General features: G+C 37.8%; 1 protein-coding gene across 3 annotated transcripts in view; it reads left to right on the top strand.

Annotated features, from left to right (window-relative positions):
* The window catches only part of LOC127454087 (aspartyl/asparaginyl beta-hydroxylase-like), a 61785-nt gene that overhangs the window by 18025 nt on the left and 16156 nt on the right, over nucleotides 1–27604 (top strand). For all 3 annotated transcript variants that reach the window (XM_051721044.1, XM_051721060.1, XM_051721052.1), the window contains exon 4: nucleotides 26152–26208. In XM_051721044.1, coding sequence (XP_051577004.1) covers nucleotides 26152–26208 — 57 coding nt within the window. The remainder of the gene's footprint in view (nucleotides 1–26151; nucleotides 26209–27604) is intronic.

Below are 27604 nucleotides of genomic sequence, written 5' to 3' on the forward strand. Positions count from 1 at the left end.
GCGAATGCTTACAATTGCCAACAGCTCACCCTCCAGAGGCCACAATGTCATGCTTCAAGGGTGGAGCAAGCACTCATTCATTAGAGGAGCAGTGTATGTGTGATTTCCTGCATGCTGCAAAAAATATCAGCCCTGAAACTAGGCATGTTTGTCCGATCGTCGATCACAGATTTAGAAGAAGTTCAGCCAATTTAGATCGGTGGCTGATCAATCGGTGCACGCTTCTTGTGAATGGCAATCTTTAAAAGTTTTAATGCTTTTTATAAGGCAAAGTAGCTCTAACCCACACCTCCAATCTCATTTCATTTATTGGATGCCAGATTTACGAACTCCTGACTCTAATTGTCTTTTGTTGATGTCATTAGCTTAGGGGTTCACATACTTTTTCCAACCTACACTGTGAATGTTTGAATGATGTATTCAATACAGTGGATATAAAAAGTCTACACACCCCTGTTAAAACAGCAGGATTTGTGATGTAAAAAATGAAACAGATAAATCATATCAGACTTTTTGCACCTTTAATGTAAAAATTACAACCTGTGCAGTGCCACTGAAAACCAAAGTGACACATTTCAGAGAAAAAATAAAAAACTTAGAATAACCTAACTGCATAAGTGTGCACACCCTTTTATAATTGGGTATGTGGCTGTGGACACAACTGTCTTCACCTGAAGTGACTCTGATTAACTCCGAATAAATCTCAGCTATTCTTGTAGGATTTTTCTGACATCTTCTTGGTTGCATGCTACTACAAGAGCCATGGGCCACAAAGAGCTTACAAAGCATCAACGGGATCTCATTGTTGAAAGGTATCGCTCAGGTGAGGGCTACAAAAAATGTCCAAGGCATTAGATATACCATGGAACACAGTGAAGACAGTCATCAACAAGTGGAGAAAGTATGGCACAACAGTGACATTATCAAGAACAGGACGTCCCTCCAAAATTGATGAGAAGACAAAGAGAAAACTGGTCAGGGAGGCTGTCAAGAGGCCTACAGCAACATTAAAGGAGCTGCAGCTCTTTCTGGCAAGGACTGGTTGCTCCCTACATGTGACAGCTCTCTCCCGTATATCCTGTCTGGGCTATGGGGCAGGGTGGCAAGACCAAGCCTTTTCTGACGTAAAAATAACGTCCAAGCCCAGCTAAACTTTGCAAAAACCTATATCCATTCTCCCAAAACCATGTGGAAAAATGTGTTATGGTCTGATGAGACCAAGATTGAACATTTTGCCCAAAATTGTAAAAGGTATGTTTGGTGCAAAAGAACACCATACCCACGGTGAAGCATGGTGGTAGCAGCATCATGCTTTGGGGCTGCTTTTCTTCAGCTGGAACTGGGGCTTTAGTGAAGGCGGAGGGAATCATGAATAGCTCCAATTACCAGTCAAATTTGGCACAGAACCTTCTGGCATCTGCTAGAAAGCTGAAAATGAAGAGATCTTTCACCTTTCAGCATGACAATGATTCAGCAAAAAAAGATGAATGTTTTGAAATGGCCCAGCCAGAGCCCAGACCTGAATCCTATAGAAAATCTGTGGGGGGACCTGAAGAGGGCCGTACACAGGAGATGCCCTCGCAATTTGACAGATCTGGAACATTTTTGCAAAGAAGAGTGGGAAAATATTCCCAAGTCAAGATGTGCCAAGCTAATAGACTCTTATCCAAACAGACTGAGTGCTGTAATAAAAACTAAGACTTTTTATATCCACTGTATGTACAAGAACAATCATTTGTGTTATTAGTTAAAACAGATTGTGTCTGTTCATTATTGTAACTTAAATGAAGATCAAACCAGATTTTAAGACAAAATTAATACATAAAAGCAGGTAATTCCAAAGGGTAAACATACTTTTCTTGCCACTGTATATTGTCCTGGCAAATACAAGTATCAGTTCTCAGTCTTTCAGCATTGGTACATCTACTTTCTAGCATTTTGTGTCATTTGTGCTGCATGTTGTTATGTCATTATGTGCTGGGATGATGGTAATTTCCAAACACCTAAGACAGGTGTGCCAAGCAGTGTTGGCACCATTACCCTTTGAATTAGCCTGCCTGAAGTGTTTGTGTTTGGAAACATGTTTTGAATCAATCCAGAATATTGTATTGCTGTTGTTTTGGGGTCTGCATTGTTTCCCGATTGTGAGTGGCAGCAATTACACATCTTGCTTACAGAAAAAAAGTTATAATTCACAATTTGTCCCACTTTCAGATGAGAAGCCTGAAGAAGTGGGGCTAAAAAAAGACAGAGGTACTTGGTGTGAGTTGGTGTCTGTGGCGTAATGAGTGAGTTTTATTTGCTTGCTTTAACTGCAGTTAGTACTGACTGTTTGAAGTCTCAAAGCATGGTGAAAAGATGCTTTGTCTCTTTATTAATCTTTTGTTGATGGACTAATTTGTTCAAACTGTTAGCCTACTATCTTTAGGGTTACTAAAATCTCTTAAATATGCTTCTGGATTTTCATTAAAATATCCATGTTACTGATTAAAAGGTAAAAAAAAAATTAATGTGGCGTAACCATCCTGAGTCAGTAATTTAAAAAATAATATAAAAGTCTCATTAAGTTCTGAAAAAAATAAATATTGTCATGAGTAATGCAGAATAATTTATTAGTGCACTTTTGTTGTTATTTCTTAAAAAAAAAGAAAAAAAAAAAAAAAAAAGCACTGAAACAATTTAGTTTTAAAATAGGCTATTAATATTTGAAAAACTTTTGTCCACAAAATCAAAGTCAGGTGGCGTAACCTACATGTCGGGTGCCATTTTATTGTCATGTGACAAAAAAAAAAGAAAAGGAAAACCCCATTAAACAGGGAGGACCCTCATGAATGTTTGTGATGTTTTAAAAAATATCAGATATTTTGACATTTTATGAAAAAGGTAACCCTGAGAAAACTTCTTGATATTCTTAACTCAAAAATTAAATATATATAAAAAGAAACATCGCTTAAAATATGTTTGATTTTTTTTGTTTTGTTTGATACATTCTTATTCAATGTGAAATTAAAATATTTGAATACCTTTTACTTAATGGTTACACATGACATTTTTTTAAATCATTAAATATATAAATATATATATATATAATAAAAGAAAATGCTGTAAATGTTTTTTGAAAACCAACATAGACAAAGATTACATTTCTACAAACATGTGTTTTAAACTAGATTAAGATTTCTCATAATTATCACCTTGGACAAGCTTATTCATTAGAGGAGCAGTGTATGTGTGATTTCCTGCATGCTGCAAAAAATATCAGCCCTGAAACTAGGCACGTTTGTCCGATCGTCGATCACAGATTTAGAAGAAGTTCAGCCAATTTAGATCGGTGGCCGATCAATCGGTGCACCCCTACTTTCCACCTTTATTCAAAGCAACAATTCTTGATCGTAGGTCTTCTGAGATCTCTTTTTTGCGAGGCATGGTCCACATCAGCAGATGCTTCTTGTGAATGGCAAACTTAAAACGTTTGAGTGCTTTTTATAAGGCAAAGTAGCTTTAACCCACACCTCCAATCTCGTTTCATTAATTGGATGCCAGATTTGCGAACTCCTGACTCTAATTGTCTTTTGTTGATGTCATTAGCTTAGGGGTTCACATACTTTTTCCAACCTACACTGTGAATGTTTGAATGATGTATTCAATACAGTGGATATAAAAAGTCTACACACCCCTGTTAAAACAGCAGGTTTTTGTGATGTAAAAAATGAAACAAAGATAAATCATGTCAGACTTTTTGCACCTTTAATGTAAAAATTACAACCTATGCAGTGCCACTGAAAACCAAAGTGACACATTTCAGAGCAAAAATAAATAAAAAAACTTAGAATAACCTAACTGCATAAGTGTGCACACCCTTTTATAATTGGGTATGTGGCTGCGTTCAGAATCAACCAGTCATCAAGCTCATGTGAAATAGTACACAACTGTCTTCACCTGAAGTGACTCCAAATAAATCTCAGCTGTTCTTGTAGGATTTTTCTGACATCTTGGTTGCATGCTACTACAAGAGTCATGGGCCACAAAGAGCTTACAAAGCATCAACGGGATCTCATTGTTGAAAGGTATCGCTCAGGTGAGGGCTACAAAAAAATGTCCAAGGCATTAGATATACCATGGAACACAGTGAAGACAGTCATCAACAAGTGGAGAAAGTATGGCACAACAGTGACATAATCAAGAACAGGACGTCCCTCCAAAATTGATGAGAAGACAAAGAGAAAACTGGTCAGGGAGGCTGTCAAGAGGCCTACAGCAACATTAAAGGAGCTGCAGCTCTTTCTGGCAAGTACTGGTTGCTCCCTACATGTGACAGCTATCTCCCGTATATCCTGTCTGGGCTATGGGGCAGGGTGGCAAGACCAAGCCTTTTCTGATGTAAAAATAACGTCCAAGCCCAGCTAAACTTTGCAAAAACCTATATCCATTCTCCCAAAACCATGTGGAAAAATGTGTTATGGTCTGATGAGACCAAGATTGAACTTTTTGCCCAAAATTGTAAAAGGTATGTTTGGTGCAAAAACAACACAGCACATCAGCAAAAGAACACCATACCCACGGTGAAGCATGGTGGTGGCAGCATCATGCTTTGGGGCTGCTTTTCTTCAGCTGGAACTGGGGCTTTAGTGAAGGTGGAGGGAATCATGAATAGCTCCAAGTACCAGTCAAATTTGGCACAGAACCTTCTGGCATCTGCTAGAAAGCTGAAAATGAAGAGATCTTTCACCTTTCAGCATGACAATGATTCAGCAAAAAAAGATGAATGTTTTGAAATGGCCCAGCCAGAGCCCAGACCTGAATCTTATAGAAAATCTGTGGGGGGACCTGAAGAGGGCCGTACACAGGAGATGCCCTCGCAATTTGACAGATCTGGAACATTTTTGCAAAGAAGAGTGGGAAAATATTCCCAAGTCAAGATGTGCCAAGCTAATAGACTCTTATCCAAACAGACTGAGTGCTGTAATAAAAACTAAGACTTTTTTATATCCACTGTATGTACAAGAACAATCATTTGTGTTATTAGTTAACAGATTGTGTCTGTTCATTATTGTAACTTAAATGAAGATCAAACCAGATTTTAAGACAAAATTAATATATAAAAGCAGGTAATTCCAAAGGGTAAACATACTTTTCTTGCCACTGTATATTGTCCTGGCAAATACAAGTATCAGTTCTCAGTCTTTCAGCATTGGTACATCTAATTTCTAGCATTTTGTGTCATTTGTGCTGCATGTTGTTATGTCATTATGTGCTGGGATGATGGTAATTTCCAAACACCTAAGACAGGTGCGCCAAGCAGTGTTGGCACCATTACCCTTTGAATTAGCCTACCTGAAGTGTTTGTGTTTGGAAACATGTTTTGAATCAATCCAGAATATTGTATTGCTGTTGTTTTGGGGTCTGCATTGTTTCCCGATTGTGAGTGGCAGCAATTACACATCTTGCTTACAGAAAAAAAGTTATAATTCACAATTTGTCCCACTTTCAGATGAGAAGCCTGAAGAAGTGGGGCTAAAAAAAGACAGAGGTACTTAGCATGAGTTGGTGTCTGTGGCGTAATGAGTGAGTTTTATTTGCTTGCTTTAACTGCAGTTAGTACTGACTGTTTGAAGTCTCAAAGCATGGTGAAAAGATGCTTTGTCTCTTTATTAATCTTTTGTTGATGGACTAATTTGTTCAAACTGTTAGCCTACTATCTTTAGGGTTACTAAAATCTCTTAAATATGCTTCTGGATTTTCATTATAATATACATGTTACTGATTAAAAAGGTAAAAAAAAAAAGTTTAATATGGCGTAACCATCCAGAGATAGTAATAAAAAAAAATAAGTCTCATTTTGTTCTGAAAAAAATAAATATTGTCATGAGTAATGCAGAATAATTTAGTGGTGCAGAATAATATATTAGTGCACTTTTGTTATTATTTCTTTAAAAAAAAAAGCACTGAAACAATTTAGTTTTAAAATAGGCTATTCATTTTTGAAAAACTTTTGTCCACAAAATCAAAGTCAGGTGGCGTAACCTACATGTCGGGTGCTATTTTATTGTCATGTGCAAAAAAAAAGAAAAAAAAAAAGAAAAGGAAAACCCCATTAAACATGGAGGACCCTCATGAATGTTTGTGATGTTTTCAAAAATATCGGATATTTTGACATTTTATGAAAAAGGTAACCCTGAGAAAACTTCTTGATATTCTTAACTCAAAAATTAAATATATATAAAAAGAAACATCGCTTAAAATATGTTTGAATTTTTTTGTTTGATACATTCTTATTCAAGGTGAAATGAAAATATTTGAATACCATTTACTTAATGGTTACACCACATGACATTTTTTAAAATCATTTTATATATATAATAAAAGAAAATGCTGTAAATGTTTTTTGAAAACCAACAGACACAAAGATTACATTTCTACAAACGTGTTTTAAACTAGATTAAGATTTCTCATAATTATCACCTTGGACAAGCTTATTCATTAGAGGAGCAGTGTATGTGTGATTTCCTGCATGCTGCAAAAAATATCAGCCCTGAAACTAGGCACGTTTGTCCGATCGTCGATCACAGATTTAGAAGAAGTTCAGCCAATTTAGATCGGTGGCCGATCAATCGGTGCACCCCTACTTTCCACCTTTATTCAAAGCAGCAATTCTTGATCGTAGGTCTTCTGAGATCTCTTTTTTGCGAGGCATGGTCCACATCAGCGGATGCTTCTTGTGAATGGCAAACTTAAAACGTTTGAGTGCTTTTTATAAGGCAAAGTAGCTTTAACCCACACCTCCAATCTCGTTTCATTAATTGGATGCCAGGTTTGCGAACTCCTGACTCTAATTGTCTTTTGTTGATGTCATTAGCTTAGGGGTTCACATACCTTTTCCAACCTACACTGTGAATGTTTGAATGATGTATTCAATGCAGTGGATATAAAAAGTCTACACACCCCTGTTAAAACAGCAGGTTTTTGTGATGTAAAAAATGAAACAAAGATAAATCATGTCAGACTTTTTGCACTTTTAATGTAAAAATTACAACCTATGCAGTGCCACTGAAAACCAAAGTGACACATTTCAGAGAAAAAATAAATTAAAAACTTAGAATAACCTAACTGCATAAGTGTGCACACCCTTTTATAATTGGGTATGTGGCTGTGTTCAGAATCAACCAATCATCAAGCTCATGTGAAATAGTATACAACTGTCTTCACCTGAAGTGTCTCCAAATAAATCTCAACTGTTCTTGTAGGATTTTTCTGACATCTTGGTTGCATGCTACTACAAGAGTAATGGGCCACAAAGAGCTTACAAAGCATCAACGGGATCTCATTGTTGAAAGGTATCGCTCAGGTGAGGGCTACAAAAAAATGTGCAAGGCATTAGATATACCATGGAACACAGTGAAGACAGTCATCAACAAGTGGAGAAAGTATGGCACAACAGTGACATTATCAAGAACAGGACGTCCCTCCAAAATTGATGATAAGACAAAGAGAAAACTGGTCAGGGAGGCTGTCAAGAGGCCTACAGCAACATTAAAGGAGCTGCAGCTCTTTCTGGCAAGTACTGGTTGCTCCCTACATGTGACAACTATCTCCTGTATTCTCCATCTGTCTGGGCTACGGGGCAGGGTAGCAAGAACAAGCGTTTTCTGATGAAAAAAAAAAAATCATCCAAGCCCAGCTAAACTTTGCAAAAACCTATATCCATTCTCCCAAAACCATGTGGAAAAATGTGTTATGGTCAGACGAGACCAAGATTGAACTTTTGCCCAAAATTGTAAAAGGTATGTTTGGTGCAAAAACAACACAGCACATCAGCAAAAGAACACCATACCCACGGTGAAGCATGGTGGTAGCAGCATCATGCTTTGGGGCTGCTTTTCTTCAGCTGGAACTGGGGCTTTAAAGGTGGAGGGAATCATGAATAGCTCCAAGTACCAGTCAAATTTGGCACAGAACCTTCTGGCATCTGCTAGAAAGCTGAAAATGAAGAGATCTTTCACCTTTCAGCATGACAATGATTCAGCAAAAAAAGATGAATGTTTTGAAATGGCCCAGCCAGAGCCCAGACCTGAATCCTATAGAAAATCTGTGGGGGGACCTGAAGAGGGCCGTACACAGGAGATGCCCTCGCAATTTGACGGATCTGGAACATTTTTGCAAAGAAGAGTGGGAAAATATTCCCAAGTCAAGATGTGCCAAGCTAATAGACTCTTATCCAAACAGACTGAGTGCTGTAATAAAAACTAAAAAGTATTAGTTCAGGGATGTGCACACTTATGCAGTTAAGTTATTCTGCATTTTTTATTTATTTATTTTTTCTCTGAAATGTGTCACTTTGGTTTTCAGTGGCATTGCATAGGTTGTAATGTTTATATTAAAGTTGCAAAAAATCTGTATTCATTTTTTACATCACAAAAACCTGCTGTTTTAACAGGGGTGTGTAGACTTTTTATATCCACTGTATGTACAAGAACAATCATTTGTGTTATTAGTTAACAGATTGTGTCTGTTCATTATTGTAACTTAAATGAAGATCAAACCAGATTTTAAGACAAAATTAATACATAAAAGCAGGTAATTCCAAAGGGTAAACATACTTTTCTTGCCACTGTATATTGTCCTGGCAAATACAAGTATCAGTTCTCAGTCTTTCAGCATTGGTACATCTAATTTCTAGCATTTTGTGTCATTTGTGCTGCATGTTGTTATGTCATTATGTGCTGGGATGATGGTAATTTCCAAACACCTAAGACAGGTGCACCAAGCAGTGTTGGCACCATTACCCTTTGAATTAGCCTACCTGAAGTGTTTGTGTTTGGAAACATGTTTTGAATCAATCCAGAATATTGTATTGCTGTTGTTTTGGGGTCTGCATTGTTTCCCGATTGTGAGTGGCAGCAATTACACATCTTGCTTACAGAAAAAAAGTTATAATTCACAATTTGTCCCACTTTCAGATGAGAAGCCTGAAGAAGTGGGGCTAAAAAAAGACAGAGGTACTTAGCATGAGTTGGTGTCTGTGGCGTAATGAGTGAGTTTTATTTGCTTGCTTTAACTGCAGTTAGTACTGACTGTTTGAAGTCTCAAAGCATGGTGAAAAGATGTTTTGTCTCTTTATATTAATCTTTTGTTGATGGACTAATTTGTTCAAACTGTTAGCCTACTATCTTTAGGGTTACTAAAATCTCTTAAATATGCTTCTGGATTTTCATTATAATATACGTTACTGATTAAAAAGGTAAAAAAAAAAAAGTTTAATATGGCGTAACCATCCAGAGATAGTAATAAAAAAATAAGTCTCATTTTGTTCTGAAAAAAATAAATATTGTCATGAGTAATGCACAATAATTTAGTGGTGCAGAATAATATATTAGTGCACTTTTGTTATTATTTCTTTTTTAAAAAAAAAGCACTGAAACAATTTAGTTTTAAAATAGGCTATTAATATTTGAAAAACTTTTGTCCACAAAATCAAAGTCAGGTGGCATTTTATTTTCATGTACAAAACAAAGAAAGAAAACCCCATTAAACATGGAGGACCCTCATGAATGTTTGTGATGTTTTAAAAAATGTCAGATATTTTGATATTTTATGAAAAGGTAACCCTGAAAAAACTTCTGGATATTCTTGACTCAGAAATTAAATATATACAGTTGTGCTCAAAAGTTTGCATACCCTGGCAGAAATTGTGAAATTTTGGCATTGATATTGAAAATATGACTGATCAAGCAAAAAAACTGTCTTTTATTTAAGGATTGTGATCATATGAAGCCATTTATTATCACATAGTTGTTTGGCTCCTTTTTAAATCATAATGATAACAGAAATCACCCAAATGGCCCTGATCAAAAGTTTACATACCTTTGAATGTTTGGCCTTGTTATAGACACACAAGGTGACACACACAGGTTTAAATGGCAATTAAAGGTTAATTTCCCACACCTGTGGCTTTTTAAATTGCAATTAGTGTCTGTGTATAAATAGTCAATGAGTTTGTTAGCTCTCACGTGGATGCACTGAGCAGGCTAGATACTGAGCTATGGGGAGCAGAAAAGAACTGTCAAAAGACCTGCGTAACAAGGTAATGGAACTTTATAAAGATGGAAAAGGATATAAAAAGATATCCAAAGCCTTGAAAATGCCAGTCAGTACTGTTCAATCACTTATTAAGAAGTGGAAAGTTCGGGGATCTCTTGATGCCAAGCCAATGTCAGGTAGACGAAGAAAGATTTCAGCCACAACTGCCTGAAGAATTGTTCAGGATACAAAGAAAAACCCACAGGTAACCTCAGGAGAAATACAGGCTGCTCTTGAAAAAGACGGTGTGGTTGTTTCAAGGAGCACAATACGATGATACTTGAACAAAATGAGCTGCATGGTCGAGTTGCCAGAAAGAAGCCAATGCCACAAAAAGCCTGGTTACAATATGCCTGACAACACCTTGACATGCCTCACAGCTTCTGGCACACTGCAATTTGGAGTGACGAGACCAAAATAGAGCTTTATGGTCACAACCATAAGCACTATGTTTGGAGAGGGGTCAACAAGTATTGTGCTCCTTGAAACAACCACACTGTCTTTTTCCAGAGCAGCCTGTATTTCTCTTGAGGTTACCTGTGGGTTTTTCTTTGTATCCCGAACAATTCTTCTGGCAGTTGTGGCTGAAATCTTTCTTGGTCTACCTGACCATGGCTTGGTATCAAGAGATCCCCAAATTTTCCACTTTTTTATTTATTTATTTTTTTTTTTGTGATTAACATTTTTATAAATTTTCAAAACAAAGAAAAACAATACATACACTATATTGCCAAAAGTATTCGCTCACCCATCCAAATAATTGAATTCAGGTGTTCCAATCACTTTCATGGCCACAGGTGTATAAAATGAAGCACCTAGGCATGCAGACTGCTTCTACAAACGTTTGTGAAAGAATGGGCCGCTCTCAGGAGCTCAGTGAATTCCAGCATGGTACTGTGATAGGATGCCACCTGTGCAACAAGTCCAGTCTTGAAATTTCCTCGCTACTAAATATTCCACAGTCAACTGTCAGTGGTATTATAACAAAGTGGAAGCAATTGGGAATGACAGCAACTCAGCCACGAAGTGGTAGGCCACGTAAAATGACAGAGCGGGGTCAGCGGATGCTGAGGCGCATAGTGCGCAGAGGTCGCCAACTTTCTGCAGAGTCAATCGCTACAGACCTCCAAAGTTCATGTGGCCTTCAGATTAGCTCAAGAACAGTGCGTAGAGAGCTTCATGGAATGGGTTTCCATGGCCGAGCAGCTGCATCCAAGCCATACATCACCAAGTGCAATGCAAAGCGTCGGATGCAGTGGTGTAAAGCACGCTGCCACTGGACTCTAGAGCAGTGGAGTCGCGTTCTCTGGAGTGACGAATCACGCTTCTCCATCTGGCAATCTGTTGGATGAGTCTGGGTTTGGCGGTTGCCAGGAGAACGGTACTTGTCTGACTGCATTGTGCCAACTGTGAAGTTTGGTGGAGGGGGATTATGGTGTGGGGTTGTTTTTCAGGAGCTGGGCTTGGCCCCTTAGTTCCAGTGAAAGGAACTCTGAATGCTTCAGCATACCAAGAGATTTTGGACAATTCCATGCTCCCAACTTTGTGGGAACAGTTTGGGGATGGCCCCTTCCTGTTCCAACATGACTGCGCACCAGTGCACAAAGCAAGGTCCATAAAGACATGGATGAGCGAGTTTGGTGTGGAAGAACTTGACTGGCCTGCACAGAGTCCTGACCTCAACCCGATAGAGCACCTTTGGAATGAATTAGAGCGAAGACTGCGAGCCAGGCCTTCTCGTCCAACATCAGTGTCTGACCTCACAAATGCGCTTCTGGAAGAATGGTCAAAAATTCCCATAAACACACTCCTAAACCTTGTGGAAAGCCTTCCCAGAAGAGTTGAAGCTGTTATAGCTGCAAAGGGTGGGCCGACGTCATATTAAACCCTATGGATTAAGAATGGGATGTCACTTAAGTTCATATGCATCTAAAGGCAGATGAGCGAATACTTTTGGCAATATAGTGTATATACAATGATTCAACATTAACTCCCACTACTTCCCCTCCCCAATCAAGAACCCCACCCGACCCCAAACGAACATCCCAGTGGTCTTGCATAAGTACACACATATACAGAGATTAAAATAATAAATAAATAAATATATACATACACATACATATACGCATATACATACACACATACATACACATACACCTATAATAAACATACAGCTCTAAACTAAACCTCTCTCTCCACAGACCAACTGCGAGAGCCCCCCAAAAACGTCAAATATCTACCCCATTTCCCAATAAAAGAATCCCATATCCCCAGCCTTCTACATGTTACCTCTTCGAAGGCTGCCACCCTTCCCATCTCCTCGCACCACTCCCGAATTGAGGGTGCTCCCACCGACTTCCAACCCCTTAAAACAATCTGCCTGCCTATCATCGCACTGGTGAGGACCCAATTGTTTATGTATTTGTCACCTACTTGGATGACCACCCCCATCACCCAAAACACAGAGTCTGGGGCAAAACGAATTCCGAATGCCCAACACGTCACACAGAACACTCTGTACCTTCAACCAAAATTCCTGAATCTCAGCGCACCACCAAAAAACATGGGCCATGTCTCCTTCCTCTGATTGGCATCGCCAGCAGGTGGGTGTGTCTTTAAGACCAAGCCTATACAATTTAGAGGGGGTCCAATAGAACCGATGTAAAATCTTGAATTGTATAAGGCGCACCCTTGCATCTCTTGATGCAGTTTTTATGTTTTTTAAAATCCTAGCCCATTCTCTCTCCTCCAATTCCAGGTTTAAATCTTTCTCCCATAATCTCCGTCCCCCAGACTCTGAATTAATAAGGAGTAATGCACTGATGCCTCATGGCCCTTTCCAAAAGCAGAAATCACCTCTCCTAGAGTATCTGCTGCTTTAGGGGGGTGTATGCTATTCCCAAAAATAGTACAGAGCAAATGGCGTAACTGAAGATACCTAAAAAAACTGAGATCTGGGGATCCCAAAATATTGAACAAGATTTTCAAAGGATCTCATCACACCGCTCTTGTAAAGATCACCGAGTGAATTAACCCCCCTCGCAATCCACTCTGACCAACAAAAAGGGGACTTATTAATGCATAGTTTGGTTTTTAGCCATAGGCTCGAGGCAACATTTAGATAAATATCTGAATTAAACACTCTGGACACTTTTGTCCATTCTGTGTGCAAATGTGAAATAATGGGGTGTGATTTAACTTCTCTATTTAGTTTGATGGAAAGGCTTTGCAATGGCAAAATAGGGGCAAGAAGTTCTTGTTCAATGCAGAACCAGGGAGGGGCGACCAATGAGCCAAAATGTCTGAGACCGAATGCATAATAATAAAACAAAATCTTGGGTAGGCCTAGCCCACCTTTGTCAATCGGCCTATGTAATTTATTGAAATGTAGTCTGGGGCGCTTACCACTCCAAATGAAAGACTTCGCTATGCTATCAAATTGCTTGAAATAAGAGAGGGGGACATCTACCAGGAGAGACTGTAGCAAGTAGTTAAATTTTGGAATACAGTTCATTTTAATAACATTAACCTTCCCAATCATCGATAAATGTAATGAAGCCCACCTGTCTACATCGCTCGAAAACCGTTTTATTAAAGGGTCAAAATTAACTCTGGCTAAATCAGACAAATTTGTTGGGAATAAAATGCCCAAATACTTAATGCCCTGTTTGGGCCACTGGAAGGCGCCTGGCTGGAAGGCAGTTACTGGACAGTACGCTGTCAAAGGCAAAGCTTCGGATTTAGACCAGTTGACTTTGTATCCTGAGAACTTGGAAAAGGAATTAATAATTCTGTGGAGGCAAGGCATAGATCTAATGGGGTCAGAGACAAATAATAAAATATCATCTGCATAAAGCAGAAGCTTATGCGCCACGCCTCCCGCCGTCACCCCTGGAAAATCCTCCTCCTTTCTTATTGCGGCTGCTAATGGTTCCAGGGCAAGACAGAACAATAATGGGGAAAGAGGGCAACCCTGATGGGTGCCCCTATCCAAAGTAAAATAATCTGAAATTAATCCATTTGTTTGTACCGCTGCTACTGGGTGTCTATAAAGTAACTTGATCCAACCAATAAACGTACTCCCGAACCCATACATTTCCAAAATCTTAAAAAGATAATCCCATTCTACCATATCAAACGCCTTTTCGGCGTCAAGTGAGATGGTAGCGACTGGAGTCTGATCATTCGCCACTGACCACGTGATATTGATGAAACGCCTAATATTATCAGAAGAGCTACGACCCTGAATAAACCCCACCTGATCTATATGTATAAGAGATGTCATAACTTTACTTAATCGGTTAGTCAAAATTTTAGCCAAAAGTTTTACATCTAGCTGGATCAGGGAAATTGGACAGTAACTTTTACACTCGCTTGGATCTTTGTCCTTTTTAAGAATCAGACTGATCCAGGCTTGTCATGGCGGAAGCTTTCCATTCTTTAATGATTCAGTATAAACTTCTAACAAAAGTGGAGCCAGTTCTGTAGCATAAGATCTAAAAAATTCAGCGGAAAAACCATCTGGCCCCGGAGCCTTGCCTGTAGGTAAGGACTTAATTACCTCGACAAGTTCCTCCAGGGTTATCTCAGAATCAAGAGAGTTTCTTGCTCATTTGTCAGTTTAGGGAGTTCTAATGGTTCCACAAATTTTCTAATATCTTCATCGGTAGACAAAGACGTGAAACTATAGAGATCAAGATAGAATTCTTTAAAGGCATTATTAATATCAATGGCTGAGGTAAATATTTCACCACCAGCAGATTTCACTGAGGGAATGGTAGAAAAAGACTCTCTCTGCTTTATATATCTAGCCAAAAGCTTCCCTGCTTTTTCCCCTGACTCAAAGTATGACTGTCTTGCCCTGAACAACCAAAACTCCACTTTCCGTGACAAAATAGTATTATACCTGTATTTCAATCGGGTCAATTCTCTGAGACCATCAGACAACATTCAGCGCTTCAGCTCTGCCTCGGCACTTTTAATATTTCCTTCCAACTCCACAAGTTCTCGTGCTTTGGATTTTTTGATGAATGAGGCATATTGTATGATCCGACCCCTAAGAACTGCCTTAAGTGCCTCCCAAGCCACACCCACAGAGGATACTGAGGACCAGTTGGTCTCCATATAAACATTGATTTCAGTCTTTAATATTTGTTGGAAATCAAAATTTTGCAAAAGGGATACATTAAAGTGTCAACTATATGATTTCTTTTTCTCTGTATGTGGCAACATCTCTAAGTTCACCAGGGCATGATCTGAGACTAAAATGTTTCCAATTGAGCAATCCACAACAGATGAAATGAGGGACTTAGATATATAAAAAAAAATCTATTCTAGAATAAATCTTATGAACTGATGAAAAAAATGTATAATCCCTACCAGATGGGTTCAAAAGTCGCCAGATATCTACAAGACCAAGATTTTTACAGATCTTGTGAAGCGTCAGTGTTGCTCTAGGGGGTTTACACACTTTTGCTTCACCATGATCAAGGACCGAGTCCATCAAAAGATTAAAGTCTCCTCCCAATATTATGTCATGAGAGATGCCAGCAGCTTGCAACATCCCTTCAAGATCTATAAAAAAGCCCTGATCATCAACGTTAGGTGTGTAAATATTAGCCAAAATCAACCTTTTCCCCTGAATTTCTCCTAAAACAACAATGACTCTTCCTAATTTATCTTTGGTCTGTTTGAGACATTTGAATTGTAGATGTTTATTTATCAATATAATAACTCTCCTGCTCTTACTTGAGCCAGCACTAAAGAAAACATGTCCACCCCATATCTTACCAAATTTTTCAGCTTCCTGCGGGGAAAGATGTGTTTCTTGAAGAAACACAATATCATATTTCTTATGTTTAAGAAAATAAATAACCTTCCTTCTTTTTATAGGGTGCCCCAACCCATTCACATTCCATGTGGAGAGAGACAACTTATTCATATTAAAATTTGACATTGATATAATAAAAAAAAAAAATAATGAGTGTGTCAAAAACAAGATTACACAGACCACATTCCCCATTAGTGAAACAATCAACCCCTAACTTCCCCCCGAACAAAAAACATAAAGAAAAACGTGCGCATTAACCCCACGCACGACAGTGCCAACCGGCGACAATCCCTCTAAACTCAAAGAATCCATGTACGCATGCGAGAACCCCCACGACAACTTTGCCATCGGATTATTCAAGTCCGGCGCTTCTGCACAAATTTTGTGAGGCACAATTACATAACAGAAAATACTTTGTAAAACAGACCCTAGCCAACAGGCAGAATAACAGAAAAAACATGTAGATTCATTCACAGAACTGTCTCGAAGGTGTGTTCCTCCACAAAATAAACTTCAGCTGATATAAAGCCGTTCAGTTTCCTCGGACAGACAAACAATTGTTCAGTGAGCCGGCTGTTATGAGTGCAGCAGATGAGGTAACAATTCTACTAGGAGGCATAAGCACAAAGAACAAACATATTTAACCACAACTGTCCCGAAGTAGTGTAATTCCACAAAACAAGCTCCAGCCGCTAGGCAGAGCCAGCACGAAAAACAAAACTGGCATCCTGGTTACTCGGATGATCAAGAGCCAAACTAACTCGGAGGCTGCGCAAAAAACCCCCAAAAAAAACACCATAACTTACTAAGCCCGTCAACTTTATAAAAGACGTCCTTTATGTGAGCATGTAGATATTTTGTGGTCATCCAAAGTGTCCATTCTAGATCTGGCCGGGAACTTCAGTGTAAAAAAAAATCTTCCGTCAATGCAAAAGTTTCTTGGAGTCATGCCATAAAACAAACTCCAGCCACTAGGCGGAGTCAACGCAAAAAGAAACAAAAATGGCACCCAGCTTCCTCAGATAATAGAGTACCTGAACCGCGAGTCAGTCCACTAATATAAGAAACATCAAATGGCTTACTCCAATGTATTTATAAAGGAGAGTTCCTGTTTTGGACAAGTAAATACTTTGCGACCATTCTTCATTTCTATTCTCAGTTTGGCCGGGAACATCAATGCAAAGGAGATCTTCTGTTGGTGTAAGAGTTTCTTACATTCCTTGAACCGATCGCATTTCTCTCTTGTCGAATTCACAAAGTCCGGGAACAAGAAAATATTATGGTTCTTCCAAGAAAGCTTCCCTTTACTCCTCGCCTGGCGCAACACGACATCTTTATCGGATGATTTCAGAAATTTGGCCAGAATGGATCGAGGCCTATCTCCCTCAGCAGATCTGCGAGCAGGGACTCTGTGAGCTCGCTCGATTTCCAGTTTATGGCCTGTTATGTCGAGCAGACTCGGGAAAAACTCGTCCAGGAATTTCACCATATCTCTGCCCTCTTCATGCTCAGGAATTCCAACAATTCGTATGTTATTCCTTCGGCTCATATTTTCGAAATATTCCAGTTTTTCCGAAATTAATTCCAAATCTGTTTTGGACACGGGCGGATTAGCGGATAATTCCCTTTCCGATGACTCAAGATAATCGATTCGTTTTTCAACTTCCGTCACTCTTGTAAACAACTCAGAGAATTTTGTTTCCATCGCCGTAATCCTTCGATGTGTTACTGCGAGGTCCTCCAAGTCAGCAAGAACCTTCGTCAACATTGCCGACATGTTGGACAACTGACGCTGAATATCTTCTCCCGACGTGCCGTCCAAATCGAGTCCCCGGCTCGCAGTCCCATCAGAGGCCTCAGCTTGAACACGTAAGTGTCTTTTATTGTCTCCAGAGTCTGAGAATTTTGACTTCTTTGCCATGTTTACCTCAAAGAGCAAGTATGTAACTGGGTGTATCGAATCTCACCGGATCACAACATGAAAATAATTAAAAAACTAGCAAAGTTCGCAGAGCTCGCGTCTCACACATCTGTCTCTCGCATGGCGTCACGTGAACCCTCCAATTTTCCACTTCTTAATAAGTGATTGAACAGTACTGACTGGCATTTTCAAGGCTTTGGATATCTTTTATAACCTTTTCCAGCTTTATAATGTTCCATTACCTTGTTACGCAGGTCTTTTGACAGTTCTTTTCTGCTCCCCATGGCTTAGTATCTAGCCTGCTCAGTGCATCCACGTGAGAGCTAACAAACTCATTGACTATTTATACACAGACACTAATTGCAATTTAAAATGCCACAGGTGTGGGAAATTAACCTTTAATTGCCATTTAAACCTGTGTGTGTCACCTTGTGTGTCTGTAACAAGGCCAAACATTCAAGGGTATGTAAACTTTTGATCAGGGCCATTTGGGTGATTTCTGTTATCATTATGATTTAAAAAGGAGCCAAACAACTATGTGATAATTAATGGCTTCGTATGATCACTATCCTTAAATAAAAGACATGATCAGACATGATTTGCATGATCAGTCATATTTTCAAAAACAGTGCCAAAATTTCACAATTTCTGCCAGGGTATGCAAACTTTTGAGCACAACTGTATAAAAAGAAAAATCGCTTGAAAAATATGATTGAATTTTTTTGTTTGATACATTCTTATTCAAGGTGAAAGGAAAATATTTGAATACCTTTTACTTAATGGTTACACCACATTAAAAAAATATAATCATTAAATATATATATATATATATATATATATATATATATATATATATATATATATATATATATATATATAAAAGAAAAGAAAATGCTGTAAATGTTTTTTGAAAACCAACATAGACACAAAGATTACATTTCTACAAACGTGTGTTTTAAACTAGATTAAGATTTATCATATTTATCACTTTGGACAAGCTTAATTGTCAATGACCTAAATAGGAAAGCAATTAAACAAATAGTGTGGATGGATGCAAAAACAGGTTTGGTGTGAACAGCCCCTAAGACAGCACTAAGACAGCTCAGCAGCATGATATATGTTTGCATGGAAGAAGTAAGATGTGCCTTCTGAGATGTAAACTTAGTATTTTGTCCCACTCATTCTCAGAGCATCCCACCCGGGATATTGGGCAAAAGCTGAAAGCAGCTTTGAAGGAGCAGCTACAAGTTATTCACGACAAGATTGAAGCCAAAAAGATTGCCAAACTAGCCCTTGCTGAGGTCCGTAGTGTTTTGGCTCAAGAGGAAGAAAAGAGGAATGCCGCTCTTGCTTCTAAGAAAGCCAAAGAGGAGGCAGAAGCTAAACTTCGGGAGGAACAAGAACGAATTGAACAGGAGAAAATAGCCAAGCAGAAGGCAGAGAGGGAACGAGCAGAACAAAAACGATTGACCAAAGAAAAGGCAGAAAAAGACAGGATTGAAAAAAAGAGAGCAGAAAAAGAAAAACTGACCAAAGAAAAGGTAGAGAAAGAGAGAAAAGAAAAGCTGGCTAAAGAAAAAGCAGAAAAAGGAAGGTTGGAAAAAGAGAGTGCAGAAAAGGAAAGGCAGGCAAAGGAAAAAGCAGAAAAAGAGGGACGGGAGAAAGAGAGAGCAGAAAAAGAAAGAACTGCACAAGAAAAGGCAGAGAAAGAGAGGCAGGAGAAAGAGAGACTAGCTAAGGAAAAGGCAGAGAAAGAAAGAATGAAAAAGAAGAGAGCAGAAAAAGAAGGAATTGCCAAAGAGAAAGCAGAAAAAGCAAAAACCTCCAAAGAGGAAGCAGAAAAAGAAAGGTTGGGAAAAGAGAAGGCAGAAAAAGAGAGAACTGCCAAAGAGAAGACTGAAAAGGGAAGGCTGGAAAAAGAGAGAGCAGAGAAAGAAAGACTTGAGAAAGAAAAGTCAGAAAAAGAAAAGAAAAAACAGAGAGAGAGAGGAGAGAAAGAAAAGGCAGAAAAAGAAAGGTTTGCAACAAAGAAAGTGGAAAAGGAAAAAGACGAAAAAGTCAAAAAGGAAAAAGGAAAACTAGCTGAGGAAAAGATAGAAAAAGAAAATGAGAGATCAACAAAGGAAAAGACTGCTAAAGGACATGGACAACAAGCTGACCAGTCGGAAAATGAAAAAGAGGTAGCTGATGAAAAGAATAGCAAAGAGGAGAAAATATCTACCCGAGGTCTACTTAAATCTTCAAACAAGAAAAACAAGTAATTGTATATGGAATGCCAAAAGGGCCAGAAGCAGAGAAAACCTGATTAATGTTTATTACAAGCTGACCTAAGATATTTATTACTGTTGGATCAGTGTTGGGGAGTAACTAACTAAAAATAGCGACTTAACTGTATTTTTCAGTCGCGTGACTGTAACTCAGCTGTTTTCAAAACAATGCAGCTTTTCTAGTAACAAGCTACTTTTATCAGCGAGTAGCGATGTGGCGTTACGCAACATTGCTGTTTTCGTCGCATAGTATTGCGCAAACAAATACAAGTAAGGGAACGGACCCAATAATCAAACGCAATCACGGAAAATGTTCTCTTTCTCTTAAGTAGTGTTGGGAAGTCATTTATTTTGCAGAATCGATTTTTTCAGATGGTTCATGTAAATCAACCAAGTTGCTGCACAGAAGTCCCTGCATTTTCTTTTTTGTGGCGAAACATGTTGTTAAATGTTGCTGTTTATCAATTTGTTCTAGAATAAATTATATGAATGAACATGTTTATTAGTTTTGTTAATTTTTATTCTAAATGTATGTGTTTAAGTTGTTTTCGTGGCAGATATATACTGCCCTGATTGCCAAATTATATAATAAGATCTAATAGTAATATATTTGAAAAGATAGTGTCCGCTAAAATAGCTTTAATGTAGTTAGATACTTTTTGTTATTAACTTGTACAGCTTACTACTTTGCAAAGAGTAGCTTGATTGTAGTTGAACTACTTAAAATTATGACTTGCTTGGCAAGCTACAAATTGAAAGTATCTTTTATGGAATTGTTTCTGACAGGGAACTCAAATCCAACTTTTTGGATCATGTTTGTAAAACTTGTATTTGACACTTTTTTGCAGTTCAGACTGTGCTTATTTGTATGCGACTTGAAATCAGATTTTCAGAGTATGGATCTGAGCCGTTAGATCAGATTTCAAGTAGTTTTTTTTCTCCATAATTTACTTTGCACAATGACTTCATGCACTATGGCGAGCTGTACAAAATGGACTTCAGCAGTGGCAAAATTTCAATTTTTCCGTCCTAGCTTTCCAAACTGACAACTACTTTTGTTGTCGCACAAGAATCTCTTGGCGCCGTCTTGACGTTTAAGTCATTAATATGACAACCAATGTAGATATACTGGATTATTACGTTTATGTCTGAACAAATGGATCTGATTTCATTAGAGGTGTGCAAAGGACAGAGAAATTGAAGTATGTGTACTGTGCCAATTGTTCTCAGTTATATAGCCAAAAACATACTAGTGAATGTAAAAAAAAAAGTTTGCACAATTAATTGTACTTAATTAAGTGTTTTGTTTTTTTGACTGAAGAATTCAAGAGACTGAAGGTTTTCTTTTCAAAGTACCTTTTTTATGTACAAACTTTGTAAAGCAACCTGTTTTATCAATTTTACGACACCAGATGTTAAACCGAAACCTGGTTCCTGAAATTGTTACATTTTAAATTCAGTAGCTGCTGATTTTTATAGTTGTTTGATATTTGAATATAGTTGTCTATGAACAGATGGTTGATTGTATTCACAGTTGAGTCAAGTGTGTCCATCTTTAGCACTGGTTATAATTAAAACATATTGCTTTTGGTCAAAGACTGTTTTGTGGTGACTGAAGATATGTCGCTTCATATGGATGAATGACAAGATGTGGCCATTTACATTTTACTGTGAAATGAATTTCATTGCCTGATTTTATGTAAAACTTTTTTTATTTATTTTTTTGATAAGAGGAAAGTCATAATGACCTACAAAATATGTACTTTGTAGCTTGAAGATCTAAATGAAATTGTAAGGAGTAATATGTCTTTGTTTTTTTGCCTTTAGAAATTTAATTGAGTAAGAGTACAAGTATTCAATTTCAATAAAACCTGAGTAAAGCACAAATCCCCCAGAAGAATACTTAAAGGTAGAGTAAATAAATATTTCATCACTTGCAAAATTAAGTTAAGTGCAGTGTAAACATATAGTTGAAGTCAGAAGTTTACATACATCTTAGCCAAATACATTTAAACTCAGTTTTTCACAATTTCTGACATTTAATCGTAGAAAGCATTCCCTGTCTTAGGTCAGTTAGGATCACTACTTTATTTTAAGAATGTGAAATGTCAGAATAATAGTAGAGAGAATGATTTATTTCAGCTTTTATTTCTTTCATCACATTCCCAGTGCATCAGAAGTTTACATGTACTTTGCTAGTATTTGGTAGCATTGCCTTTAAATTGTTTATCTTGTGTCAAACATTTTGGGTAGCCGTCCAAAAGCTTCTCCCAATAAGTTGCTGGAATTTTGGCCCATTCCTCCAGACAGAACTGGTGTAACTGAGTCAGGTTTGTAGGCCTCCTTGCTCGCACACGCTTTTTCAGTTCTGCCCACACATTTTCTGTCAGATTGAGGTCAGGGCTTTGTGATGGCCACTCCAATACCTTGACTTTGTTGTCCTTAAGCCATTTTGCCACAACTTTGGAGGTATGCTTGGGGTCATTGTTCATTTGGAAGACCCATTGTGAGCAAGCTTTAACTTCCTGGCTGATGTCTTGAGATGTTGCTTCAATGTATCCACACAGTTTTCCTTCCTCATGATGCCATCTATTTTGTGAAGTGCACCAGTCCCTCCTGCAGCAAAGCTCCCCCACAACATGATGCTGACACCCCCATACTTCACGGTTGGGATGGTGTTCTTCAGCTTGCAAGCCTCAGCCTTTTTCCTTCAAACATAACGATGGTCATTATGGCCAAACAGTTCAATTTATGTTTCATCAGACCAGAGGACATTTCTCCAAAAAGTAAGATCTTTGTCCCCATGTGCACTTGCAAACTGTAGTCTGGATTTTTTATACCGTTTTGGAGCGATGGCTTCTTCCTTGCTGAGCAGCCTTTCAGGTTATGTCGATATAGGACTCGTTTTACTGTGGATATAGATACTTGTCTACCTGATTCCTCCAGCATCTTCACAAGGTCCTTTGCTGTCGTTCTGGGATTGATTTGCACTTTTTGAACAAAACTACATTAATCTCTATGAGACAGAATGTGTATCCTTCCTGAGCGGTGTGATGGCAGTGTGGTCCCATGGTGTATATTCTTGTGTACTATTGTTTGTACAGATGAACGTGGTACCTTCGAGGCCTTTGGAAAATGCTCCCAAGGATGAACCAGACTTGTGGAGGTCCACAATGTTTTTTCTGAGGTCTTGGCTGATTTCTTTAGATTTTCCCATGATGTCAAGCAAAGAGGCACTGAGTTTGAAGGTAGGCCTTAAAATACATCCACAGGTACACCTCCAATTCAGTACACCTCCTATCAGAAGCTAATTGTGTAAAGGCTTGACATCATTTTCTGGAATTTTCAAAGCTGCTTAAAGGCACAGTTAACTTAGTGTATGTAAACCTCTGACCCACTGGAATTGTGATTTACAGTCAATTAAAAGTGAAACAATCTGTCTGTAAACAATTGTTGGAAAAATTACTTGTGTCATGCACAAAGTAGATGTCCTAAACAACTTGCCCAAACTATAGTTTGCTAATATGAAATCTGTGGATTGGTTAAAAAATTAGTTTTAATAACCTAAGTGTATATTAACTTCTGACTTCAACTGTATCAGATTATGAATGTTATTCTATGATTGAATGACATTGAACAGAGGAAAATGCTTTCTGAATGCAGTAAGTGAACCTGCTAAAGATATAATGGGAATTATATAACATATAATACATATTACAACAGGGTTTCTTCAGCTACTGGATTTCTTTATCATTTGCCGTCTTTATATATTTCACACTCCTTTCAACAAAATATGCAAATGAGAAAAAGTGTGCTAATTTATACCAATTTTCTTTCAACTCTTAGTTGCTTATTTGTTTGTATTCACTGGGTTTGTTTTATCCAGTGTAGTGAGACCTTGATCCTTAGTTTTTTAATGGTTGACTGTTGTGTGAAATGATTTACGGTTTATCTATATATGCTAGTTCTTGTAGGAAAAGTGGTCCCTTTGGACACTTAAATGTAATGCATAAGATAAACACTCAAACCAAGTGGCATCTGCAAACAAATGCTGCAAGACATTTTTTTCTGAACTAACTTCACTTTTCTGCCCCAGTTTTAGAATTTCCTTTAATTAACTGGTTTCAAGGTGTTTAATTGGATGTATACAGTCAGTTCCCCTCAAGTTCACACAGGAGTAGTTCAGTACATTTAACTATCAACATGTTTCAGAAAGTGCCACATTACTTTCTTAATTTGGAACAGTATAGCTATTGTATTATCATTTAAAACCTGTCAAACAGTCTGTATATGTGTTGAGATGTTTATAGATATTCATATAGTATTCATTGAAATGATTTATCATCTGTGTTCATGTGGTTGGTTTTGGAAATGTTTTGATGAAGTATCAAGGTAACTGTTTCTAATAAATGTGAAATTCTTTCTTAATTAAAAAATATATATTTACTCTGGTTAATCCATGGCTTGGTGTGTACTTGTGTGTGTTTGTTAAGGAAAGATTGTGAATGGTTGAAAAGAGTTTGTTGACTCTCCATTATCTTGCATTATCTTCTACACAAGATGAATAGATTATAAATTTGTATTCCTGTAGCTCAACTGGTAGAATATGGCACTAGCAACACCAAAGGTCATGGGTTCGATTTCCAGGGAACACAGAAACTGATAAAACGTATTCCTTGAATGCAGTGTAAGTCACATTGTATAAAAGTGTCTGTCAAATGCATAAATGTAGAACTTGATAACCAAAGTTAGTCATGCAGAATAATATTTCCAGCCTGATCTCATAAAATGTACATGACAATGACAAAATTTTTGCAAAACTAAATTATTTTTCAAACATTATTACACGTTTGGCTGCAGTTTCCCAGTGAAATGTCCAGCGGGGGGCGCCAGCAGCAAGTGCAATGATATGAATATTACATGGATGTTTTAATGAATAAACGTACCTCCCTAACCTAAAACTTTAACTTAAAGCAAACCAAAAGTGATGAGATGTGAACCCTTAATCTATGCCTAAACCTAACCAAAAAGTTTTAAAAGTGAATTCGACATGAAAAGCACATTTACTGAAGCAACCACATAATATCGTGTCACTTTCGCCTCACTTTCACTTTCGTTTCGAGCTTCCTTGGCTGGGCCCGAGGCTCAGTCTCCGAGTCCAATGTCCAACACTATCAGGTGAGCTATGTAATGTAAATGTAGGTGGGTCTGTAATACAAGCGTTAAAATGTATAGGTTTTTTTTTCAAATGATGCGTTAAAGTAAAAGTGTTTTGATATAATAACATAGCAGGGTATGAGTAATAGAGCGAGACATTTGTGTTTCTAAAGTCATAGTACCCATCATTTGTGTGAAAGTGAATAAAACACACATTTGTTGTAGCGCCTCTAGTGTTCATTTCACCAGGAAACTGCAGCAAAATGTAGAACGCGGCACGTAAAACTCAGTTTGCAAAAATGTAGTTATAGGAACGTTCACTATGAAACTAGGTTGAATATTTCATTCATTTTTGAGTGAGTGAAATAACTTATTCTTTAGACTAGTTAGAAAAAGGCTAGTCTTTAAAAGAAAAAAGACTCTTGGTAGTTAGAATAGCATACTACATACATCTGCTGCACTACTTGTAAGTATGCTCCACACAGTATTTTTCTGTATACCCAAATTACTTACTACCGGTGCTTAAATGTGCACACGTCATTAGATCCCATAATACAGTGCGACTTGACCTTCTATTTTGAGACTGTCAAATGAATTGGAATTTAATTTATTATTTCATTTTTATATTTTAAAAAATTGGATTTAAAAATCTGAGATGAGTATTCAGCATAGTGAGGTCAACAATGTACTTCTGTAGTTTAAACAGTTTATTTTTTGCATGCTGTTCCTTTACTGCTTTTTAAAGAATAGCAGTCGTTATACTGCATAATATGCAGTTGGCAGTTCATTAGAAGTCCATTTCAAATACTCCCTTTGTCCTTGTGTGAGATTGTTTGTTACAGTTCTGAGCAGATATTGTTTGTTGCTGTAATTGTGGCTGATTTTATACATTGACACAGGACTGACTGAGAAGCTGGTTCTGGTGGCATCAACACAGCAGTCTTTGGATGAAACGGGTAAGGAAACCATGAAAACATTTCATGATTCTTCAGGCTGCGACAAACCAGTGAACCTCACTTTTTTACTCAACTGCTTAACTATGAACACTTGAAATAAGCTTTGCAATTAATATTTATTTTAATTTACAATGATGTATTGCTATTTTTTGTGTCCATATTCAAAAGTATTATAAAATGGAGTAATGAAAATAGACTAATAGAAAATGCAATTCAAACAGACAAGTACTTGAATACACCAATTTCTGAAATAAAATTTATTTTGATATTTTGACGAAGTAAAAAAAATAAATATCTGAACACTTCGAAAAAATATCGAAACGTTTATTAAACTGCTGAAATATTATTTATTTTATATATATATATATATATATATATATATATGTATATACAACAGTTTGTTCTGGTCCTTGAATCTGATTGGACGAGAGACGTTCCATGAGTACTGATGGTCTCGCACCATCATCACTCCGACGCTTCACTGTGCGAATCACTCTGCTTGTGTTTGTGCGGTTCTCAACTAAAGTGTAAGAGCAGTGCAGATGTGCTATATATATCTCTTTACATTTAATTTTTTGACATTACATATTTTAGGCAGCAGGTGGCAGCAAAATAAATTTTTGTGTGTAATATGAGCCAGGTGATGTGAAGTCAGTCAGCGTCAGTCAGTGTTTTCATTCATCAGCAGTGCACTACGTGATCGCTTGGACTACAGCTACACTACTAAAGCTAGGAAATGGCTTTAAACTAACAACTTCAGCATTAAGGCTTCTCACAGCTGAGAGACACAACAGACTGATTAATTACACAAACTCAAGGCGCTTACCTCTTACCGGACTTTCCACATTGGAGAGAAAATACTGTTCAAAATGGCGGAGGAGATTGCGGTTTCTATAGTGAATGACTCGAGCGCACCAGCTACTGCGAAACAGGGAGGAATATCCCCGCTTGGACAGCTATATTTCCACTGAGAAAATAGGATGAATTTGACCAAAATTACATTATCACACTACAGCATCTCTTCTTGGAAGTGGCAACAGGTGATCGCACATGCTCCGTCTCTCTCTCTCTCTCTCACACACACACACACACACACACACACACACACACACACACACACACATCCTTGTTTCTCCAATAACTAGTTAGAAACAGCCCAAGCCGTGATACTAGTTCTAAAGTGACATTTTTGAATTACTAACAAAAGCTTGGATGCATCATTTTGTTTGAACTAGTAACGGCAGATTCTGATCTGTTGCGTACGAATGTAGTTCCATGCACAAATGTGTTTTTTTTTTTGTTTTGGTTTTTTTAATGCCGTCCTCAGTTTTTCCTTATTTTTTTATTTATTTACTTTTCAATTGAACTGTTGTATATAAGCAATATCACACTCGCA

The sequence above is a fragment of the Myxocyprinus asiaticus genome, chromosome 2 (assembly GCF_019703515.2).
Source record: "Myxocyprinus asiaticus isolate MX2 ecotype Aquarium Trade chromosome 2, UBuf_Myxa_2, whole genome shotgun sequence".
NCBI lineage: Eukaryota > Metazoa > Chordata > Actinopteri > Cypriniformes > Catostomidae > Myxocyprinus > Myxocyprinus asiaticus.